This window comes from Myodes glareolus, chromosome 14, assembly GCF_982192425.1.
Source record: "Myodes glareolus chromosome 14, mMyoGla1.1, whole genome shotgun sequence".
Lineage (NCBI taxonomy): Eukaryota > Metazoa > Chordata > Mammalia > Rodentia > Cricetidae > Myodes > Myodes glareolus.
The window spans coordinates 5,272,391-5,295,807 of NC_142039.1; the positions used below are offsets into that span (position 1 = coordinate 5,272,391).

At 41.5% G+C, this 23,417-nt stretch overlaps 1 protein-coding gene and 1 pseudogene across 12 annotated transcripts in view; one reads left to right on the top strand and one right to left on the bottom strand.

Moving 5' to 3' along the window:
• Positions 1-1,212: 1,212 nt before the first annotated feature.
• Abi1 (abl interactor 1) overlaps positions 1,213-23,417 on the top strand; it is an 83,924-nt gene continuing 61,719 nt past the window's right edge. For 6 of the 12 annotated variants that reach the window (XM_085698987.2, XM_085698998.2, XM_085698990.2 and 3 more), the window contains exon 1: positions 1,214-1,463. In XM_085698987.2, coding sequence (XP_085555113.1) covers positions 1,347-1,463 — 117 coding nt within the window. In that variant the 5' untranslated portion in view covers positions 1,214-1,346. Of the gene's footprint in view, positions 1,464-23,417 lie in introns of all 12 variants that reach the window. The other 6 variants (XM_085698983.2, XM_085698984.2, XM_085698985.2 and 3 more) reach the window with 2 other exon arrangements.
• On the bottom strand, positions 22,370-22,661 carry LOC125417601 (small nuclear ribonucleoprotein G pseudogene; annotated as a pseudogene).

A 23,417-nucleotide genomic window follows, 5' to 3' on the forward strand; every position in this document is an offset into this window, starting at 1 on the left:
GATTCTTGGAGACACTTGCCGGGCAAGTGATAAGAAATGAGGAAAGCAAAACAATTTTGCACAACTTGGAGAAAAAAATAAACATATTACTTAAAAAAAGAGGAATATATGAGTAGAGTGATAAAGGAAATCAGAAAAGAAAAGCACTACAATTATTTGCTTATTTAAAATTTTACTTTATTTACAGATGTATGTGTGTATATATGCATGGATGTCTGTATATATGGCTGGGCTCATGCCACGGAATAGTGTGGCAGTCAGGGGACAAATTGCAGGAGTCTGTTCCGGCCTTCCACCATTTTAGTTTTGGGGTTTGAACGAGAAAATGCCTTTATCTGCTGAGTCACTTGACAACCATAAAAATTGTTTATTTTAAATTTTAGCCTCCTTCCATCTCTTCTTCATTTTCTCTCTTAGACATTGTCTCCATTTGTAGCCCGGACTGTTTCAGTTCCTCGTCACCCCGCCCCCAACCCCGCCCCAGTGCTGGGATCACCAGGTGTGCAGCCAGTTTTCATTATTAGTGTTTTTTTTTTCGTGACAGATTTTTGACCTTGCTCTGTTGACCAGGCTGACTGTGAACTCAGAGATCTAGCGGCTTAGGCCTCCTAAGTGCTGGCATTAAAGGCATGCGCCACCACCGCCCTGCTTTCTTTAAATTCTTAAGTCTACAAACTATCCTTGCTCCATTTGTTTTTGCAATATCATTCACACTGTTTGATACACATCTGGAACTGATACTGTTTTCTAAGTTTTACATGAATTGGGGCATAAGAAGGCAAAGTCTTAGTCATATCTCTCACAAAATTGAAGTCAGGATTCAGAGTCTGTTTTTAATCCTTATGTGATTGAATATGCCTTTGATTTACTGGCATATTCTAATTAATTTCGGCCAATTTTCAGTCTTGTCATAGAAATAATGACGTTGCCTAGATCACCCTGTGGCGCCATCTTCTGGGTCTGGAGGAAATTCTAGATTTAAAACTGAATGGTCTGCCTTGGTTCTTTAAATTCCTTCCAGTTTCGGGAGACTCCTTGAACGCATGCGCAGCCTAGCTTGGGTGAAACTACAATTCCCAGAAAGCAATGCCACGGGAGGGGGAGGAGTCTCCTTGTCAATGTGGGGGGGATGATTCTCGCGAGAAAGTGAGGCTCTGGCGGCGGCGAGTCCCGGGCGGAGGGGGGCGGGGAGAGTAAGGAGGAAGAGGAGGAGGTGCAGTCCCACAATACCCGGCGGAGGGCGGGTGGGTGGTTAGAGTCTGGTCTGTGCAGCGCTCCGGTCCCCGACGGACCCTGCTGCCTCTGTTTCTTTAACACGAAGAGGAAGCGATGCGGAGGGGTGGAAAATGGCAGAGCTGCAGATGTTACTAGAGGAGGAGATCCCGTCTGGCAAGAGGGCGCTGATAGAGAGTTACCAGAACCTGACCCGGGTGGCGGACTACTGTGAAAACAACTACATACAGGTGAGGAGCGCGGGCGGGCGGGCGGCCGGCTGGGGCGACTGGGGCGACGGGCAGGCTGGGTGCGGTGGGAGCTGCCCTACTCCGCCACCCTCCGCCCCGGCCGCGGCCGCCGCGATACAGGAAGTGGCCGCCGCGAGAAAATGGGCGAGGAGCAGGGCCGCCGCAGGCGCCGCCGGCCCCGCCGCCGCTCCCAGTGTGCCCAGCCGGCTGAGGTCCCGGCAGCCTGCCCTGGCCCGGCCGTGCTCACCGCTGCCTGCCCGGACCGGCTGTCCCCGCCGAGCTCTGATTCCCGCAGTCGTCTGCCTTGGTTCCTAGACCCCGCAGTTTCCCTGCCCGGTCTCAGGTGCCTGCAGCCTCTCACTGCCGGGTCGTGCTCCCCGAAACCTCTCCTAGCCGAGCCGTACGCCCTGCGGCCTTTCCTGTGCTCCCGGTAGCCTCTCCTGTCCGACCGGGTCGGGCTCCCCGCAGTGTTCCCCTGCCCGGGCTCTGCTCTACTCTCCGCAGTCTTGGCCGGGCTCTACTCCGCGCCGCCTCTTTTGGCCCAGGTTCGTCCCAAGACCCCGCAGCCTTCTCTGGCTGGGGTCGGCCCTGAGACCCCGCAGCCACTCTTCCCCTGTCCGAGGCCCTTTCGGAGATCCCGCATTCTCCCTTGGTCACCTTGGTCCCCCCACACCTTGCTGTCGCCCCTCTGCCGAATATGATGAGTCCAGTACCCAGACAGCCGCGAGAGGAATGGGCAGGGAAAAGGCGCTGGGAAAGGAAAAGCGGGATGTGTGAGGGTGGGGTGGGGGTGATTATGTCAGTTCATCCTAGAGGGTGTGCCTTTTATTTATTTAAAAAAATGTCACGAGTCACATTTACACAGTTCTCTCAATCAGGTGCAGGGAGTGAGTATAAGGGTTTGATAGAATTCATCTTAAAAATTTTTTAATTGAAGGTTTGGAAATCCGCGTGCTTGACGGTTTTCAAGTTGGGTTTTTCCTCCTCATCATATTTACTTCCGCTTTAGGATAATGTATACTCGTTATTATAAAGCACGAATGATTCATGGGGAATTCATTGGGAAAATGTCTTAGTTATCTTCCTCCAAATGTTTTTCGATTGTTGGATTGACACTCAGTAATGTCATAGTGGTTGCTTTATTTTCTTGACATTTCTTTCTAACCCGAGTTAATGTAGAGAAGAATATGAATAAAAAAGATTAGCAGACATTATTTAGTCTTTAAATGCAATGTGAAATTGCTTACTAATTTATCTAGAAATTCTTGGCATTTTGACTATGACAGATGCTTGCTTGTGTTTATTAGTGATTGTAAGTGAATTGTATGCAGTAGTTTGTGATCTCATCATTGTGTAAAAAGTAAGTTTGCAGGAGATGCAAATGAAGTTGTAGATTTCTTTGTATTGGAGAAGGAGACTAGAAACTCACTTTTGGTTGATAAGGCAAGACCGGAGCAGTCTTTGAGAAGTTAGGGTTAGGGCGCTTGAGACCTGCAGTGTGTAAACGTGCCTTCCATGTGATTATCATTTTCAGGAGCCAGTAGTTTCTGTGCTAGTACATGCTTTAGGTTTTATTCTCAGAGGGAGATACTGTTTTGAGAATTGTTTGAATATTTGTCACTGTCCATATTAGTAACATTTAATCTGGAGCAGTCCTCCAAGGAATTTGTCTTCATGCTTTCTTTTCCAACCTTTGACATTGCCGATACACTTGTTGAATGCCTGCTGTGCCTACTGTATTACTTGTTTTTGAAAACTATATATAGCCGATTAAAAACACATTTTAAGGCCTGGAGGAATGGCTTAGTGGTAAAGAGCAGTTGTTGTTTTTGAAGAGGACCTGGTTTCAATTCCCAGCACCCTCATGGTGGTTCACAACCATCCTTAACGACTTTTCCAGGGGAGTTCATGGGCTCTTCTCACCCCTGGGGGCACCAAACACACAGTCTGTGTATATGCATGCAGGCAAAACACTTTAAAAAATGAGTAAATCTAATAATAGATACATTAAATACATTTTAAGATCTTACAGAAATGTGGATATAGTGTAAAAATAGAAAAGTGATCTTATATTTTATAGATACTAAAAAATATGCAAGTTATTTTAGCATGAAAAGCCTTGAAATTGCTCTATTTTGGGTTCACTGCACTTGTAACTCCAGCTTGTTTCCTGCACTGCAACTCCAACTCCAGGGGACCCAACACCCTCTTCTGGACTACATGGGGACCTGCACAGATAAGTGTATAGACACGCCCACTTAAGCACAACCCATCTTAATTGATAATAGCCCTAATTAGGGTAAGTCATTATTTTTCTTTGCTTTGTGTGTGTTTGTGTTTGTTCTCAGACACACCTCTTTCTAGCCCAGGCTGGTGGAACTGTTTAGCCTCCAGGTGCTGTGATTGGAAGTATAGCTACTATATTTTTGTGAAAAAGTTTATCGAGGGGACAGGGTCTCATTATGCAGCCGTGGCTGGTCAGGAGTTTATGTAGACCAGGCTGTACCACAGAGATTCTCTGTCTCATCTCCTGGGATTAAACATGTACCACCATGCCTGGTGAGGGAAATTATCATACCTACTGTGAGATATTAATTTTGCAGTGTGAGTTTTATCATGATAATTATTTTGTTGTTTCCTTATATCTCAAGAATTCAGGCCTGTTCTGCTGAGAAGTTGAAGGAGTATTTGCAGTGCTTTGTGCCCTGCTGAGTTTAGTTCTTAATTGAGTCATTAAAAGCCAAATTTTTAGATTTCTTAAGTTGCCTTAAAAAGGATGGAGTTATGAGTAGGGACTGGAGAAATGGCTTAGCAGTCAAGAGTACATGTTGCTCTAACAGAGGACCAGACCAGAGTTCAGATCTCAGCACCCACATGCAGCTCAAAGTGCCTGGAACTCCAGCTTCAAGGGATCTCATGCTGCCTCTGGCATCTGTGGGCTGTGCTTACACACACACACACACACACACACACACCTTAAAAAATGTTATAGGAAGGTGGAGTGTGCTGTGCACACCTTTAATTGCAGTGTTTAAGCAGCAGAGGCAGGCTGATCTCTGAGACAAAGCCTGGTCTACAGAGCAAGTTTCAGGACAGCCAGGGCTGTTACACAGAGTAACCCTGTCTTGAAAACCAACCAACCAAACAAAATATTAAAATTATCAGCTATTTTTACATAGGTACTCAGAAAAGCCTTTGCTGTTTCTGTTTGGTGTAAGATGAGGACATTTTCTCCCCTGGTAGATTTACCCTAGGACCATTGAGCCTTGAGCATAGACAGATACTTTAGAGTTATTACAGTAGATATTAAGGAAAAGTTGCTTGGGATGAAGATTGTGCTGGCTCAGGAAAGGCTAGAATGGTCTTTGAGAAGTTAGGGTTAGGGTACTTCAGACCTGCAGTATGTAAACGTGCCTTCCACATCATTATCATTTTCAAGAGCCAGTAGTTTCCATGTTAGTGTTCCAAGGAATTTGTCTTCATTTTCTTTTCCAATTTTTGCCTTTGATGATCCTAGAACTTCATTCACTTTCTAATTTTTCTGGCTGAAATTTTTATCAACTTCATTTGGACTGGCAAATACTTTTTTATTAAAAAAAAGTATTTTTGTTGTTTTAAATTATGTGTGTGTTTCTTGCTCTGTATATGTGTTTGTGTGCATGCATCACCAGAAGCTCCTGCAATTACATTTTAATTCTTAGTCTTACATGCTAATGTGAAATAATTAAGCTCTCATAACATTTGCTTCGTTAATGCGCATTAATCTTGGAAAGGAGGTAACTTTTGACACTCAGGAACAGTTTGAGGTTGGTAGAAGCTTAACTGTGTTGGTATTGTACAGTTTTTGCTTGTTTATAAGTGGTACTAATTGTTAAAAGTGCTATTCCTGCCTTTAAACGTTTTATTTTGAAATGGGGAAGGTAGTAAATACCCGTAACCCAACACTCAGGAAGTTGAGGCAGGAGGATCATAATTTTCACATCAGAAATTTGAGACTAGTCTACCTAGCTTTCCCAGCAAGACTTCATGTAAAAAAAATCTAAAGAAACTTAAAAAAAGTAGTGTTTGAAAAACAGTTTCATTATGCTGACTAAGGAGATTGGCCTCAAACTTCTGGGCCCAAGTGGTCATGTTTGTGTTCGTGTGTGTGTTCGTGTGTTCGTGTGTGTGTGTGTGTGTGTGTGTGTGTGTGTGTGTGTGTGTCCACCAGTGCTTGCTCTCTCTTCCTCCTCTGCTTCTGCTTTTCCTTTTGTTGTGTTCCCTTTCCTCCTCATCTTCCTCTTGTTCTTCCTCCTGGGCCACAGACAAACCATCTAGGTTCAGAGACATTAGATACCTAAATAAAGTTCAATAGCTAGTAATAATTCCTGGAACAAACACGAATCTTCAGATTCCAATACTAAGTCCCTTTTAAACTTGAATTGGTAACTTTCTGCAAGAAGTTTCCTCAAGAAGACTGTGTGAGCTTGCACATTTGATGACACACACCTTTGATTCCAGCAAATCTGTCTTTGGGAGACAGAGAAAGTGGATCTCTGAGTTTGAGGCCAGCCTGGTCTACAAAGTGAGTTCCGGACAGCTAGGACCGTTACACAGAGAAATCCTGTCTTGTGTGAGGAAACTAATTAGAGCAATGAAGGGTAACATATGTGTCCTTCTTTGACCTTGTATCCTCAATTCTTCTCCGTGGTTTGGCCTAGATTTGCATCAAGCCTACATATATACTCTTGTGTGTATATGTTCTCTCATTTCTAGATTACTTACAATACTGAGTACAGTCTAAGTTCTGTGAAAATATTTTTTAAAAATTGCATTTACTATTTGTGTGTTTGTACACATGTGCCACTGTCAGTTTATGGAGATCAGAGAACAACTTGTAGGAGTTGATTCTCTCTTTCCACTGTAGAAATCCTGAGGATTGAACTCAGTTATCAGCTTGGAGGCAAGCACTTTTACCCGCTTAGCTATCACAGTGACCCTAAATTTGCATTTTCCTACAGAATAGTTTTTAGGAAATAGTGACGAGAAAGTGTGTACAGCATATGGAGATTCCTTTAAAAAATAGTTTGACTCAGCTGTAGGTTTAATACATGATTGTTGAATCACACAGATAAGGAGAACCAGTCCTGATTGATCCTGCTTATTGAGGATCAATAATCTGCTATAATCTCTTCTAGTTGTGTTTACTCCTTATAAACAGTCTGTCATAGGGAGTGCCCTTGTACAGATGAGGAATTTTAGACTAAGAAAAGTGAAATAAATTTTGGATGGCCGTACTATTAATGACTCAGGTTCCTCAGCTGTGACAGACTCCATGGGTGGAATGGTTTGTGTATCACAGTTTTTAGGAGTATTACTGGAGTAGGTAGACCTGTTGGACAGGTATGGGGAGCCTCTCAGATCCAGCGCCATTCTTAAAATGCATTCTAAGTTTTTAGCTGCAATCAGAAGAGCAGGTAGGTATGTGGTCTGGAGATTTGCCAGTAAGTCTTAGGCTAGCTTTTCACTGAGCTCAGCAGTTAGTGTAGACTACTTTTCCAGAGGACCCAAGTTGATCTCAGCACCCCTGTCAGGAGGTTCACATCTTCTGTAATTCTCAGCTCCAGGGAGCTCTCACACCTCTGACTTGTATAGGTAGGTACCTGCACTCAATTGCATATGCTCAACATACAGGCACATATACATACACTTGATTTAAAACAATAAAAAAATCTTAGCTGGGTATGGTGGTACACACTTTTAATCCTAGCGCTAGAGAGGAAGAGGCAGGCAGATCTCTAGGAGTTTGAGTCCAGCCTGGTCAACATAGCAAGTTCCGTGGCTACCTAGTGAGAGCCTATCTCAATGTGTGTGTGTGTGTGGTACTCCAATCAAGACTTTTCAGATATTCTCAAATTTACATTGAACTGAAATTTTTATCTTTTTCATATGAACACTGTTCTTACTGAATTTATAGAGTGATATTTCCATAGTCTAATATTAGATTCAACCTCTTATCCCAGTTTTTTTTTTAATATCCTTTTTGTTGACTCACAGCTATCTAGGTCTTAGTATTTAACTTCACTAAGAATAAATACGCACTGTAAACAGCCGTATCCTGGAGGAGCTACATGTGTCTTTTAGAACACAAAGAAGTGTAGAGAAAGTAAAGTGTAGAAGAGGAATTAAGAGCCTGGTGTGGTAGTACTTGTTTTTAATCCCAGCACGAGGGAGGCAGAGGCACATAGATTTCCTGTGAGTTTGATGCCTGATCTACAGAGTCTTTGTGTAGTCCCTGTCTTAAAAAAGAAAGCCAGACCACGACTAATCAGCCGAGTACCACAAAAAAACAAAATAAAACAACCCCCCCCCAAACTCTCAACATTAAAATTACAAATGGAAAGAGAGTAGACATTAGTTTTAGTACAAGCCTCCAGACAGTAGTCAGTACTGAAATATACTCAGTAAGTCTCTTTGGGATTATTACTGGCCAGAACTGATGGAACTTTTTTTTTTTAGACTTTTAAAAATTATTTTTATTTATTTTTATGTGGAGGAAATGTTGTGCTCTAGGTTTTGACCTATAGTTGCTTGCCTTTGTGCCTGTGCTGAGGCAGCACATTGCAGGGGAGCGTATGTAGAAACGGACCCTCAACTCATGATGACAGGATGTATTAGTCAGGGCTCCTAGAGAAAGACCCAATTGCGTGAGCATGAATTTCAAAGGGAACGCATTAGATTGTCATACACAGGATGAGCTGGCCGCTCAGTAATACTGTGTCTGCTCTGGAGAAGCTTCACACAGGACTGACTGCCCCAGCAGTCTCAGTGCTTAAAGCCTGGCGGATCCTGGAGAGCAGTGACTGGTTGAGGAGCCTATGGTCTCTTGTTAGCACAGGATGCAGCAGCAGTACCAGCGGGCTTGATGGATTCAGCAATGAAGAGCAAAGATGGGCTTTTCTCTCAGACCTCTGTGTATCTGGGTCACTGCTGGGAGGTGCTGTTCGTTTTAGGGAGGATCTTTCCCCTCAGTCTTTTCAGAATGCAACACTGAAAGGGTAATAGTAAAAATAACAATTAATGAATTTTGATATAAAAAGAAATAGCTGACTTGATAATTTTAGTAGTATATACTTATCTTTAGAAAACAGACTTTGAGATTGTTTTTTGTGGTATCATTATGTTGACTCATATACTCTTACTCTTGGCTCTACTAATTTTTTTCACTTAGAAAAATTTTCAGAATTAATTGATACTGTTATCAGTGTTTGTAAGAGAATCTGAGAGCAAATAGAACATCCAAGAAGAGTAATGTGTTGTTGTTGTTAAGTGTACCCTGATGTGATGGCTACTGCCTGTAAATCCTGTCACTTAGGCTGTGGTAGGAGGATCACCAGGAGTTCATGGCTGTCTGTGTTAACAGAGTGAGTTTCAGGCAGCCTAGACTAGACTAGAATGGGACCCTGACTCAAGCAAATGCCAAAAAAAAAAAAAAGAAATTTAAACAACTACAAAGCAGATAGCTTATTTCTTCATCTGTCCCTCTTTTTCTTCCTCCCTTCTAGCTCTCTCTCTCCTCTTACGTAGCCCAGGCTGGCCTCTAACTTGTTAGGTCACTGAGAATGACCTTGAACTCCTGATCTTCCTGCAGCTAGCTGTGCTCGGTTCTTCCTAACTGTGTTGTCCTTCAACTTGTTTCTGCCCCAAACTACTACTAGTTTACCTGACAGGTTCTATTATTATTATTATTACTATTTTCTTTTACTTTTCATCAGGTAGGGGTGTGTATGTGTGAAGGGAGGGAAAGAGTTATGCGCGTGCCAGTGTTCATTTCAAGAGTTAGTCTATTCCTTCACCATGGGTTCTGAGCTCAACCTGGTTTTCGGTTTATTATGCTTTCACTGGCCAGCACTTTCCCCGGCTGCACCATATTTCAGTCTCTCCATTGATTATTCCTAAATGACTTAAAATGATTTTTCTTTTATTGGGGCTGGGTGGGAGGATTTGTTTCTTTGTTTGTTTTGGTTGAGACAGTCTCATCTTGTAGCTCAAGCTGACCCAAAACTCAGGTCACCCTCTACCCTTTATCTCCCGAGTGCTGCTGCTGGGACAGTGGTGTGAACAACCACACCTTTTAAAAATGGAATATAATGCTCCAATATGAGGAGAGGCGGCACTGGAGAATGTCTCCCAGCTGACTCACTAAGTGAGTCACTTAAAAAAAGAAAAAGCAGTCTGTTGGCCTTCTGGCCTGCTCCACAAGAAGGAAATCATGCCTGGTACTGGAAACCGAGCCAACTCCCCAGAGCTAGTGAAGTCATGGATCTTGGAAGAGCACCTATACCCACCCTTTTCTAAACCAGCACAGTCCCTAACTACATTCTAAATAATTGTTTCATCCAGTATATTTTGATCATATTATCCTTCTCCCCCAACTCTTTCCAGATCCATTTTATGTCCTGACCAATGTGTGTATATGAGCAGGGCACCTCCAAAAGCAAAAAGCAAAAGAAAAGGAGAATATCAAAACAACAACAAAAGATCCCAGTAAGGCAAAAAATGACAACAAAACAAAACAAAAAGTGAAAAAAAAACCCCACATGGAATCTGTTTTGATTTTTGTGTTGGTAAACTTGGTCAACTACTCTTGGGCCTGGGACTTGCCCTGGAGTGTAGTTGATATACCCAGTAACACTTGATTATAGAAAATAGATTTTCCTTTTCTCAGCAGGTATCGATTGCAAATAGCTTCTTAGTCTAGTGTGGAACTTTGTCCATTTCACCTTCTCTTTTGCTGGCTCTTTGACTGGTTTGATACTGTGCAGGTTTGTGTGCGCTGTCACAGTCTGAATTCTTGTGTGCATCAGCCTGCTGTGTCTGGAAGACACTGTTTCCTTGGAGTCATCTGCCACCTCTGGCTTTTACCAGCTTTCTACCTCCTCTTTTGAATAGGTACAGTTCACATAGATACATTCTAAATATTGATCCTTGTAGTCCTCACCTCTCAACAAGGAAACTTCTCTTTGCAGTAGAGGTGTATTACAGAAAATGTCAACTGACAAATGCAGTGTTTGAGTGTCCAGTTCCCACGGTTACATCTACAGCACAACTCATGCGCCTGAGGCTTGGGGATCATTGTAGAGGAGAGGGTGCAAAGACTGTAAGAGCCAGAGGAACAGGAAGTTTGATGTGGGATTGTTTCTTAGAAATGGCAGAAGCTACGTTCATGAAGCCTCACCAACATGCCTGCCTAAATGTGACCAGAACAGCTAAGGGGAACAGGAAGGGGAAAGCCCACAAGGCCTCAACTCCAGGTGAAAAAGGAAAACAAAACAAACAAACAAACAAACAAAAAAAACCCCAAGCCTCCAGGCAGTTAAGGAATTTGGGAGAAACAGTCTTCTGCAGAGAAGAGCCTTTTCTGTTTCCTCTAATTGGTTACCAAACACCAAAGGGTCAGCCCTGAAACATACATACAGGTTGTTTTTATGTATTTACAAATATACACACATACAGAGACTCCAGCAATTAAAGAAAAAGAGGCCATGAGTTTGAAAGAGAGCAAGGTAGGGTATTTGTAAATACATAAATACTTCATTTTATGTACATTGGTGTGAAGGTGTCGGATTCCCTGGAACTGGCGTTATAGACAGTTGTGAGCTGCCTCGTGGGTGCTGGGAATTGAACCCAGGTCCCCTGGAAGAACAGCTGGTGCTCTTAACCACTGAGCCGTCTCATCAGCTCCTCACTTTTCTTTTTTAAACACGGGATCTCACTATGTAGTTCTGACTGCCCTGGATCTCGGTATGTAGACCAGACTGGCCTCAAACTCACATAGATCTGCCTGTCTCTGCTTCCTGAGTGTTAGGATTAAAAACGTGTTCTACTATGTTGGGCTTGATTTAATTCTTAAAGAATTAGGCTGCTGAGTGGGAAACAGATTGAAGAGGTGAGAGCAGACTTAGCCAGCAGGGAGAGTATGGGAGTGAGGAATTGTACCATGCGTGTTTTTCAGACACAGTGGAAGGATATGCTGGTTGCATATGGTGTAAGAGAAAGGAATCTAAGGATGACGCGTGCCTTAAGCACCACCGTGTTCCTTAGCATGTGGTTAGATGGTAGCAGATGGTTGGGCCCTGGGGGTGGGTTGCAGGGAGAAGAATATGAAGGTGTCTGTTTTGGTTATGTAAACTATGAGATACCTATTAAGCACATGGACCAGTTGGCCATGCTGGAGCTCAGGGAAAAACTATATGTAACATGAAAAAAATCATATTCACTAACATTACCAAGATATCATAGGAAAATTTTTAAATATCGAAAAGCTTTCAAGCTCAAGTTGACAAATATGTTTTCATAATCTTTTTCTTTTTTCTTTCTTTTCTTTTTTTTTTTTTTTGCTTCAAAGCTTTATTTATTTGTTACAGGTCTTGCTCGTTATTTTTCTTTAACCAGCTGGAGACTGTCTACCAATACTCAAGCCTGAAAATAGTAGTTTATGTGTCAGATTTTTAAAAAATAATGATAAAAATGGTCTCGTTTTACAGTAAGTTGTATAGCTATTTTTTCCTAAAGGCAACAATCATGTAACAAGGACAGCTTTTGTGTATTTAGCAGCTTTTATGGGGAGGAATTGGGATAGGGTCTTGCTTATGTATCTGTCGCCAGCTGGCCTGGAATTTGTTGTATAGACCAGGCCAGACTTACAGAAATCTACCTCCCTCACCCTCCCAAGTGCTGGACTGTAAAGTTTAAGGCTAATTTGAGCTACATAGGGAGACCCAGTCTGGGGGAAAAAAGTTTGACCTTGATCTTGTGGATATCTCCTTCCTGAAGCAGACCACACTAAAGAACCTTTGTTATAGCAGGTTAATTTAGTAGACCGTGGTAATGGAAGCCTGAATTTTAAATATCATAAGATATTGGATATATATATATATAATCTCTAAGGTAGATTAAAAAATTGCATAAAAAATTTAACATTACTTGTGCATGAATCTTCTTGGCATACTACTTAGTATGTATTATTTTAATAATTTTAGATAAAGGGATTGGAGATGGCTAAGAGAGCAGCACTAGGTACTCTTCTGGAGGACCTAAGTTCAGTTCCTAGCACCCACGTTAGGTGGTTCATAACCACCTATATCCCCAGCTCCAGAAAATCCAACATTCTCTTTTGTGTCTGAGGGCACCTGCATCATATGCACATACCACACACATACATACAACTAAAAAATAGGAGCTGGAAAGATGGCTCAGTGGTTAAGAATACTTGATGGTCTTCCAGAGGACCTGAACTCAGAGCCCAGTATCCATGTCACATGGCTCAACTGCCTGTAACTCCAATTCCAAGATCTGACACCTCCTCTGGCCTTGGTGCCCATCTTCTCACTTCTCACATGTAGGAGACATTCAAACTAACACACATAAGTAAAAATGATAAATCTTAAAAAAAAAAACTTTGAGTAGATATTTAGATCCAGAGTCTTTTTGTTCTGTATATTTAAAATTTTTTCCTGTATCTGTTTTCTACAGTCGGTGTCTACCAAGACTTAGTTATATGTTTAATTTTATACTTGTTCAAAATGATTTTTAGGAAAGAGTGAGAGATAGATTTTTACTCTAAAACGAAGTAGTCATTTTTAATTTGAGCATGTTTTGATTTGGATTTAAAGGAATCTTTTATTGGACTGGATAGATGGCTCAGCAGTTATGATCACTGCTTCTTTCTCTTCTTCTTCTTCTTTTTTTTTGAAATAGGGTTTCTCTGTGTAGCTTTGGAGCCTGTCCTGGCACGAGCTATATAGACCAGGTTGGCCTCAAACTCACAGAGATCCACCTGTCTCTGCCTCCCGAGTGCTGGGATTAAAGGTGTGCACCACCACCATCCGGCTGATCACTGCTTATTTTTTTATAGAGGATCTGAATTCAATTCCTGGTATCCAAATGGTGGCTGTCTCCAGTTTGAGAGGATCTGATGATCTTGTCTGGCCTCCACAGTCATCAGCCATGCCCAAACACTTATGCATAAATTAAATAAATCTAAAAATTAAAAAGAGAAAAGAAATCTGATGTTGGGAGCCAGTGAAGCCTGAACACCTGAATTCTTTCTCCAGAACCTATAGTAGAAGGAGACAACTCTCATTACTTTAATTACCTCTTTGATTTGACAGGATCTCATTAGGTTGACCTCTCAATTCTCAATTCTGTTTTTCCTCAGTCAGCTTCAGGGATTTTATAGCTAGGGTACTGAAGCCACAGACATGACAGATTTCCCGCTGCATCACTTGACTTCTTTCTTTGGGTGTGCTTGTTGCTGTGCACAGGCGTGCAGGTGAACTATAGTTCATCTTGTCCTAGTTGTACTTCAGGACAAGCTGTCACAGGCCAGTTGATAGCACTGTCCAGACATTGTACTAAGTGTAGGGTAAACTTACAGATATTGTAGTTGGACAGATTGCAGCCATCCTCCAGCTGTTAGACAATCACATCAGATGTGATAGTGATGATGATTATGATGATATTGGTAATATCCCTGGGCTTGACATCAAGAGCTATCTATGGTCTTGTGAGTCAGGGTCTTCTCGAAGACCTGCATCCTGGCTGTTGCTGGATTGCCTGTTAAAGACAAAGAATTGGACTCAGTTCTTGATCCTCTTGCCTTAACCTCCCAAACGCTAGGATTGTAGGACTCTAGCACCATACCTGGCTCTCCGTTTTATTATATGCATCTATTACTTTTGTGAAGAGGGGCTTTGGATGAATTAATTTTTCTTTCAAACCATGTCATTTTAAACTTTTTTTTTTAAAATGTGCATTGGTGTTTTGCCTGTCTGTATGTCTGTGTGAGGGTGTCAGACCTTGGAGTTACAGACAGTTGTGAGATGCCATGTGGGTGCTGGAAATTGAACCTGGGTTCCCCGGAAGAGCGCTCTCTTCCATTGAGCCATCTCTCTAGCCCCCATGTTATTTTTAAAAAGTTCAAAAATCCATTTTGTTTTTCTAGCTTGAAGTTCCATTAAAGTTTATAATATTAAAATTTACTGAATTGTGGCAATTTGTCTTTCTAGTTTGTCCTGTTTTAATTGTTTTTGAGAATTCACAGAGTACCATGAAGATCCCAGAGGAAACTGGCAAAGTACTGTATGTTCGAGTTAGAATCACAGAGTTCCAAAATAAATGCTTAGTAAAATGAAATGTATCATAACAGTAGGTAATGTGCTTCATGGTGGTAATATAGTAGTTACTTGTTCAGTTATTCAGCTACCTAAAAACTGCATTGTGTGTGTGTGCGAGAGAGAAAGAGAGAGAGTCTTGTGTCTGTGTGTGTGAGCTTATGAGCAAATATGTGCCATTGTGTGAATGTGAAGGTCAGAGGACAGCTTTTGAGATTCAGTTCTCTCTCCTTCCACCATGTGTGTCCCGGGGATCACACTCAGGTCATTAGGCTTGGTGGTTTACCCCTTTACTCCTTTACCCACTAATCTGTTTTACTTATCTTTTTGGTTTTAAAAGTTTATTTATTTATTTCTGGTCTTATGTAGTCCAGGCTGGCCTTGAACTCCTGATTGTTTTCCCTCCACCTTCCAAGTGCTAGGTCACAGGTGTGTGCTGAGGTGCTAGTCTGGCTTTTTGGAAACAAGTTCTCATTATTTGCTCAGGTTGGCCTTAAAGCCTCAAGTCCTATCTTAGACTTCCCTGCGAGTGGAGTTAAAGTTGTGAGCCATCATGTCTTGCTCTTACCATGCATGCCAGTGCATGTCAGTTTTGTCAGTAAGATGTAGTCACTCTCCTCAAATGATTGTCTTCTGTCTTTCTCGGTAATCAAATAAATAATAAGGCTGGGCATGGTGGCGCATGCCTTTAATCCCAGCGCTTGGGAGGCATAGGACATGAATTTCTGAGTTCAAGGACAGCATGGTCTATAAAGCAAGTTCCAGGACAACCAAAGTTACACAAGAAACCGTGTCTCAAAAAACCAAAAATAAATAAGTAAAGAAAGACAGACAGACAGAAACATAATAAATAATATAGGGAAAACACATTGCATAACAAAGTTCCTCTGTGCAGCTTGTTATTTCAAAGAAGAAACATTAGGACTGAGATGTGAAAGTGTTAAGAAAGCTGGGGCAAGGAGGGAGAGATAGTGGCCTGTGTCTAGGCCAGAGGGATGGGAAGGAGAATAGTTCTTAGCCTTAGCAGTTCCCAAGCCTGGGTGCTATAGGACAAAGCGGAACAGTCTGTAGAGAGGTAGTGGGAGTGAGATCAACCAAGGCCTCATCAAGCCGCATCAGTGATTTTGGCCTTTTTCTCTGAACCTGATGAGGAAGGCACTGAAAGTTTTAAGCAGTGGTATGACATCAATCCCAACACTTGGGAAGCTGAGGCTGAAGGGTCAGGAGTTCAAGGCCATTCTTGACCACAAGAAACCCTATCTCCAAAAAAAAAAAAAAAAGCTGGAGAACTTGCTCGGGTATTAAGAGTTGAGTACTGTTCTTATAGAGGACCCAAGTTCGGCTCCCAGCACCTATGTCCTGTGCCTCACAATTGCTGTAACTCTAGCTTCAGGGGATCCAGCACCCTCTTCTGGCTTCTGTAGGCACTTGCACTCATGTGCACATCATTAAAAATAAAATTAATTGAAACAACTATAAATCAAAAATAAAGATTACTTTCACCTTATGGTGGCATGAAGGCTCAATGCCCATAGTTTCAACACTCAGGAGCTGAGGCAGTAGTATTGCTGCAAGTTTAAGGGTAGTTGGGGCTAATAGTTTTAGGCCAGCCTGGGCTACAGAGCAAGAGACCCTGTTTCAACCCCCCCCCCCCCCGCAAAAAAAATGAAACAACCCAAAGTCTCCCCAAACCAAACTAAGAAGGTGACATTTAGATTGGAGAAGAGAAGAGGGCAAAGCTAGAGTTAGACTCGGGAAGATCTCTAGAAGAGTTGTTGAAAGGTTGATTTGGTGCTGTGGTCCTAAGTGTGGGCAGAAGTCTGGTATCAGTGCGGTAAGTTTTCTGTTCTAGAAACTGTCACTGTTGGGTTGTGTTGAACAGGTGGATAGGAGACTCATTAAACAGTTGTTACTAGTTGCTTACTGTATGGAAGGCTCTTTCTTCTAGGTACTATGATGGGATATTGTAGAGCCTGTGTTAGCTCATTGCTTGGTGGATGTATCTAAGAAAATGGAAATCGGTCTATAGTGAACGTGTGCACCCGTGTGTATACCCACCAACACCCAATTTTTTTTTTTTTAATTTGATTTGAGACAAGGTCTCATGTAGCCATGGTCTGTCTTTGAACCCCTGCTCTTAGCCATTGATAAACGGCATGGGTCCTCTGAAGAGAAAGCTCAGAGATGGCATGGTGCTACATATCAGTAGTCCTGGTACTAAGGGTTCTGAGGGGGAGTTTGAAAATTTCAGGCTAGCTTGGACTATACAGTAGACCCTGTTCAAAAGCACCCTCTCCCAGCAAACAGAGTAACACAACCGAGAAGGCTCAATGATAGCTTATTTTACTTGGATCTGCTCTCTTCTGTCATAAAGTGATTATGTCTGCAAAAGCAGCTTGCATGTAGAAAAGACTCTGTAAGATCCCCTCTTTCTCCGCCATTAGTTCTCAGTTGGTTTCTGACACTTTCCAGCTTTCACTCCTCCACAGCGGGGTTGATTGGCAGAGCAGTGGGTTGAAGAATAGGAATAAGGCTTGACTATTAACTGACTGTGTGGGCAGAAGTGGGGAGAGGGAGGGAAAAGAGAAAAAGGACTCTAAGGTCTCTGACTGTATACTATTGTGACATGAGGTTAAGCTATATGGTCTTTGTCTTTTAACGTTAATTTTGATATTCTGCAATAATTTTCTGTATTATAGATCCCTGGCATTTTTATATCTTTAGTAGTTTTTTAGAAATAATTTAAAAAACATATGTCTTCTACATAGATTGAAAACTATCTCCCTTTGAAAGGAACTTCCAGAGTATTCTAAAGAACCATAGCACAGTGTCTGGAGAGCAAGATGTCTCAGCAGGTTTAGCTGAGTCTGGAATTTAGAAGTTGAGGAAAGAGGAGGTTTGTGAAGTACCAGATGCAGAGTGTGGAAAGAGACAGCAGCATGACAGAAAGTGTGGTTGTGAGACCTGAGTAGTGGCGATGCAAGGGAGGGAAATGGAGTTGAGGGAAATAGAGGTTTATAAAGGTAAAAGGGGAACCCTAGGTTAGGGGGTGGCGTTTAATTTTAATTTGGCTCACATAATGTTAATTAGGGTAGTCAAAGGAGACTTTTGATTGCTTGACTTCAATACTTTGTTAGCTGGATCTTGGTAGTTAGCTTCAGGAGGAAGTGGTCAAATAGACCTTGGTGGCTAGGTTGGAATGTAATCTAACTTTTTCTCCCTCCCTCCCTCCCTCCCTCCCTCCCTCCCTCCCTCCCTCCCTCCCTCCCTTCCCTCCCTCCCTCCCTTCGTCTGTCCCTCCCTCCCTCCTTCCTTCCTTCTTAAAACAAGGTAGAAGGAATGGGGGAGAAGGGCAAGCCTGACAGCCGTTTTTACCTTGCTTGAGTTGGCAGAGTCCCTTCAGTCACTTTGAGCTCTTCTGTCTTCTTGCCTTCACTTACTTCTCAGATGCTAGAGTTACATGTGTGTAACCTCACACTGGTCTTTTAAATGTTTTGACTTCATTGATATTGTTATTACTTTTTTTTTTAATGAGATGATATCTCACTCTGTAGTCCTGACTAGTTTGGAACTCACCATGTAGATCAGGCAGGCTTCAAACTCACAGTTCTACCTGCCTCTGCCCCCGAAGTGCTGGGATCAAAGGTGTGTGACATCACTGCACTGATGATAGCTTGTAATGGTTTTGTTACTTATTTTTTGTGGAGTCGTGGAAGAAAGAGCCAAATGTAGGGCTAATTTATTATGAGGAACTTTTTAGTTTCTGTTAACTTACTGCTATTATCGCTAAAACATTTAAAAAAATTGTTTGTATGGGTGTTTTACCTAGGCATATGCCTATGTACCACCTAAGTTCCTGTGTAGACCAAAAGAGGTGTCAGACCCCCCCTGAATACAGATTGTTGTGAATTACCATGTGGGGATCAGACCTATGTCCCCTGGAAGAGCAGGCCACAGTGACCTTAACCAGTGAGCTATTTCTCTAGCCTGCCATTTTTTTTACATTATTATATATCCTGAGTTATATATTTTATTTGATTATACAATTTGTACTAGTATAGATTATGACCCTATCCTATACCAAGGGAATTTGAAATTTACATTTTTGGGAGAGGATTAAATTGAGTTCAAAGATCTGAATTTGCATGCCCCCACCCAGTAAAATAGACAACATTGCTTTGTGCTGCCCAGACTTGTACTTCAGGGATCAAGAATCCAACTGACCAAAGACCACCACGCCACCCCTTGTCTGTTTGTACTTAATGTACAAATTGTGTGAACACACCCAAAGCTACCCGCTTTCTCTGTCACATAGAGATGGAACATGGCACTGAGTGCATAGTCCTAAAGTGGAAGACTAGTGCTTCTGAAAAGCATGCTGAGATGTGGGATCCATAGATTTTTATTTTTTTATTTTTTATTTTTCAAGACAAGGTTTCTCTGTGTAACAGTCCTAGCTGTCCTGGAACTCAATCTGTAGACCAGGCTGGCCTTGAACTCATAAAGATTCACCTGCCTCTGCCTTCTGAGTGCTGGGATTAAAGGTGTGCGACATCACCACCTGCCCGAATCCATAGAATATTTTAATGTCTTTGAGTTCCCTTTAAAGTTGGATAATGAGGCCTAGCCAGTCCAGCATATTCAGGAGTTCAAGTTCTGCAATATCTAGAACTACCATGAAGGCTTCTTGTTTCAAAGTCTGAGGGAAGGGATGTTTAAAATAGGCTGAATACATTCAGATCCCAAGGCCTAGATACTCTTTATTGGAATTAGACCTGGGTAAGTGACTTTGCATTGGTAAAGTAGGCCTTGTTTTGAGACACCTTCTGTTTTCTTTCAGCCAAGAAATTTAAGAGACTTAGTGGCCAGGAGGATTACTTTTCAGGGCCCACCCAAGAGAAGGCCATCCACATACTTGGTAATGTGTTTGATCTATCAAGTCCCGAGAGAGGGATAGCCCAAACAGATGTGACTGTTAGCCCTATGGCCTAACAGTCTAGGTGACTTGTCCTGTGGGTTTCTGAAATGCAAACGAGAGTTGACTATCATGCTATAATGGAGTTGGGGAGGCATTCTTGAGGTCTCAACACTGATGCACATCAGCAGTGAGTAAGGTTCCTTTTCCCTCACGTCCTTGCTGGTTGGTTTTTGTTGTTTGTTTTCTTGATTTTTGTTTGGGGTGAGATTGAATATCAGAGTAGTTTAAATTGGATTTCATTGATTGCTAAGTATTTTACACTTAAAATATTTATTGGCTATTTCTTTTCTTATTTCTGTTTTAATTAGCATATACTAATTTTGTATAATAATGCCCTTCATTGTGAAATTTTCATACATGTATAAATTTTTGAACATATTCACCCTCATTATTCCTTATTGTTCCCCTTCCACTCCTGATTACCTTCTCTTCACACCTTGGCAGGCCCAGTCTGCAAGTCAGCATGCCTTTGGGAGTGCGAGTCTCACAGCCTTGTCACCCCTGCAGGACATGTCCACAGCCCCACCTCATCTCCAGCTCTTACACGCCTCCATCACCGCTGAACCAGTGGGCGTGCATTGACATGCCTGTCAGCAGTGCAGTAGTCAGAGTCCTCGCCTAATCCAGAGTGTCCATGACAGTGCTTCCTGCTCCGGCAAAGTTAGAGTTATCTGGAAAGAGGAACCTCAGTTGAGAAAATGTCTCCATCAGACTGCTTGTAGGAGTGCTTTGACTTCATTCTTTCCTATTTGTGGCCTGACTTTCTCTGTATTAATGCTCTAGCTAATAAGGCTTTGAATACTACGTTGAAATAGAGGAAAGAATGGGCACACTTGTTTCTGATTTTAGTTTTTCTCATTTAGTATGTTTGTTATAAGTTTGTATTATAATACTTATTATGAGGATTTTTTTCTTTTTTTGGTGTTTTGAAACAGGGTTTCTCTGTGTAACATTCCTGGAACTTGCTTTGTAGACCAGGCTGGCCTCAGATTCACAGAGACCTGCCTGCTTCTACCTCCTAAGTACTGAGTGAAGACAGCCTGAGGCATATTCTTTTTAATCATTTTAAAATTAAGTTTTTTTTAATCATGAAGGGTTGTTGAACCTTTTTAGAGGCCTTTTATGTAATCACTGAGATGACCGTGTGGTTTCTTTCAATATGTATTTATGTGGTTATATATTGAATGATCCTTGTATCATTGTAATGAAATTAATTTGGTCATTTTTTTAAATGTAAGTTTAAGTATGAAATTTTCTTTTAGCTGTAAAGAAAGATTCTAAGAAATTGTGCTTTTGTTTTTATTTGCTTCTAGGATTTTTAAGAAGGGCTTATTTCTATTCTGTGTGTTAGTGCTCTGTTACTGTGTGTACACCATGCGTGTGTCTGGTGCCCACAGATGCCAGAGCAGTGACTTGGCTTCCTGGAACCAGATATGTGTGATTCTAAGCCACCAAATAGTTGCTGGGAGATAAACTTGAGTCCACATATACTCTCATGAACGTTGATCCATTTCTCCTGCCCCTGATTCTAGGAATTTTAACATTTTATTCCTAATTTTTTCATTGGTCTATTGGTCATTCATGACCAGTATACGTTTCAATATGTATATGTAGTTTCTGTATTTTCTTGCTATTTTCTGTTTTATTGCACTGTGACCTGATAAGAAAATTTTGATTATTTTGTATTTTTTGATTTGCTTTGTAAACTACAATGTTGCCTATTTAACTTAGCTAATTAATTATCTTTTTTTCACCTTCTTTCTGTGTGTGGGCATGTATGTGCCACAGTGGGGGTGTATGAACTGGAGGACGACTTCCTGGGGTCAGCTCTTCCTTCTGCAGTGTGGGTCACCAGACAGCAGGTGCAACCCACTGAGTTGTCTTGCTAGCTTCCAACTCTAACTTACATGCTTTTTCGGACTGTTGAGAATGAGTATTCTGACTCTGTTGGGTGGAATATTATATGGGTACCGTTAGCTCCATTTGACCTTTGGTGTAACTTAAATCAGAATTTTGTTGTTGTTGTTGTTGTTGTTGTTGTTGATTTTAGGTTGGATGTCTTACCCAGTGATGAGAATTGGTGGAAAACTCAACCTTACTAGTTGTTATTGAATCAGGGCTTTTGTGACCTTTTATGCCCACTAATACTTACTTTATGAAATTGTGAGCCCTCAATGTTTGGTGCATATAGACTAACAGTTTTGTATACTTCCTGATGAATTGTTTCACTTGCTCATATATAATAAAACTTTTTAAATTTTTTTTGTGTAATTTTGGTTTGAAATATACTTTATCAGCTATCAGAATAACTATGCCAGCTTGTTTTGGGTTCCATCTGCTTGATAGGTCTTTTTTGATGCTCTCTGTGTGTGTTTTTGCTAGTTAGGTGCATTTCTTGGTAACAACCAAGAGCTGGATCTGTTTTTAAGTACAGTCTGCTAATTTGTATCTTTTTATTGGTGAGTTCAGCCCATTTACATTTAAGGTTATTTTTAGAGAGGTTTGTTAATTCATGTAATTATGTTGATTTTTCTGGTTGATTGAATTATTGTTTCTTTTCTTCCTATTAGTGTTAGAAGTTCCCTCATTTACACTGTTGAATATCCCACAGTGTTGTTACCTTGGTGGATATAAACTGCATTAGTTTGTTCTTGTCTTGATGCTCTTATTTCTCAGTCTGTTTTATGAGACAGAGTTGGAGATCTAGCAGTTGGTTGGCCTTCATAATTCCTTCCTTCCATCCATCCACCCTTCACAAAGTTTAATAAAAAGTTTTATATGAAAATGTACAGACCCAGTTCTACATTATAATTAAACAGGCCCTTTAGGGAGGGATGCTTAAAGCTTTCCAGGGCTTCTCACATGATGCTGCTGTTTCCAGTATGAGCACCATTCCAATGTGATTCTGTTGCCCGCTAGTTGCCATTACCACACACTCAGCACAGATTCATTGAAGGAACAGAGCCCTGCAGTATTTCTTGGACATGCCTGCAACTCACTGTTCAACTTCAGTGATAACTTCTTGTCCATTATGTTTTTAAGCTTGGGAGGGTGGACCTTGCTCATGGGACTCCTTTGCAGGTTTGGTATGATCTCACACCCAGGCAGACTCCAGGACTGACTGGCTGGTATCTCTTTTCATGCTTTTTTGTAGATTTGCTAATGAGAGAACTGAGTTTTGTTTTTTTTTCCTGTTGAACTTGCCTTTGTAGGTGAATTAGTGGTTTTCCCTTATAGCTTTTAATGTTTATTTGCCTTTTCTTTCTTCTTTTCTTTTTCTTTTTTTTTTCTAAGAAAAATAAAAACAAAAAAACAGAGTCTGTATAACACTAGTTGGCTTGAAACTCATATAGAGAACCATCTGCCTCTGCTTCCCAAGAGCTGGGTTTAAAGGCTTACACCACCATGCCTGGCTCTTTCGTCGTGTTTCTGATACTTTGGCTGTGATTTGTCATAGGCAGATTCTTTGCTTTATGTCTGTTTGGGGTTCTAGATGCAAGTGTTTGGATATTCTGTTTTAAAATTTTTGAGGAGCTGGAGAGATGGCCCAGTGGTTAAGACTGCTCTTCTAGAGGACCTGGGTTCAATTCCCAGCACCTACATGGCAGCTAACATCTGCCTGCAACTCCAAGATGACACCCTCACACAGACATTCATGCAGGCAAAGCACCAGTGCAAGTAAAAATAAAACTAAAGTATAAAAAAAGTTTGAACATACTGTATCTCAGCTTCCTTCTTTTCCCTCATTTCTTCTCTTTTTTCCTTTTTCTTTTTTTATTGATTATTAATTTTGGTCGCTTGATTATATCCTGGAGTTCTTGG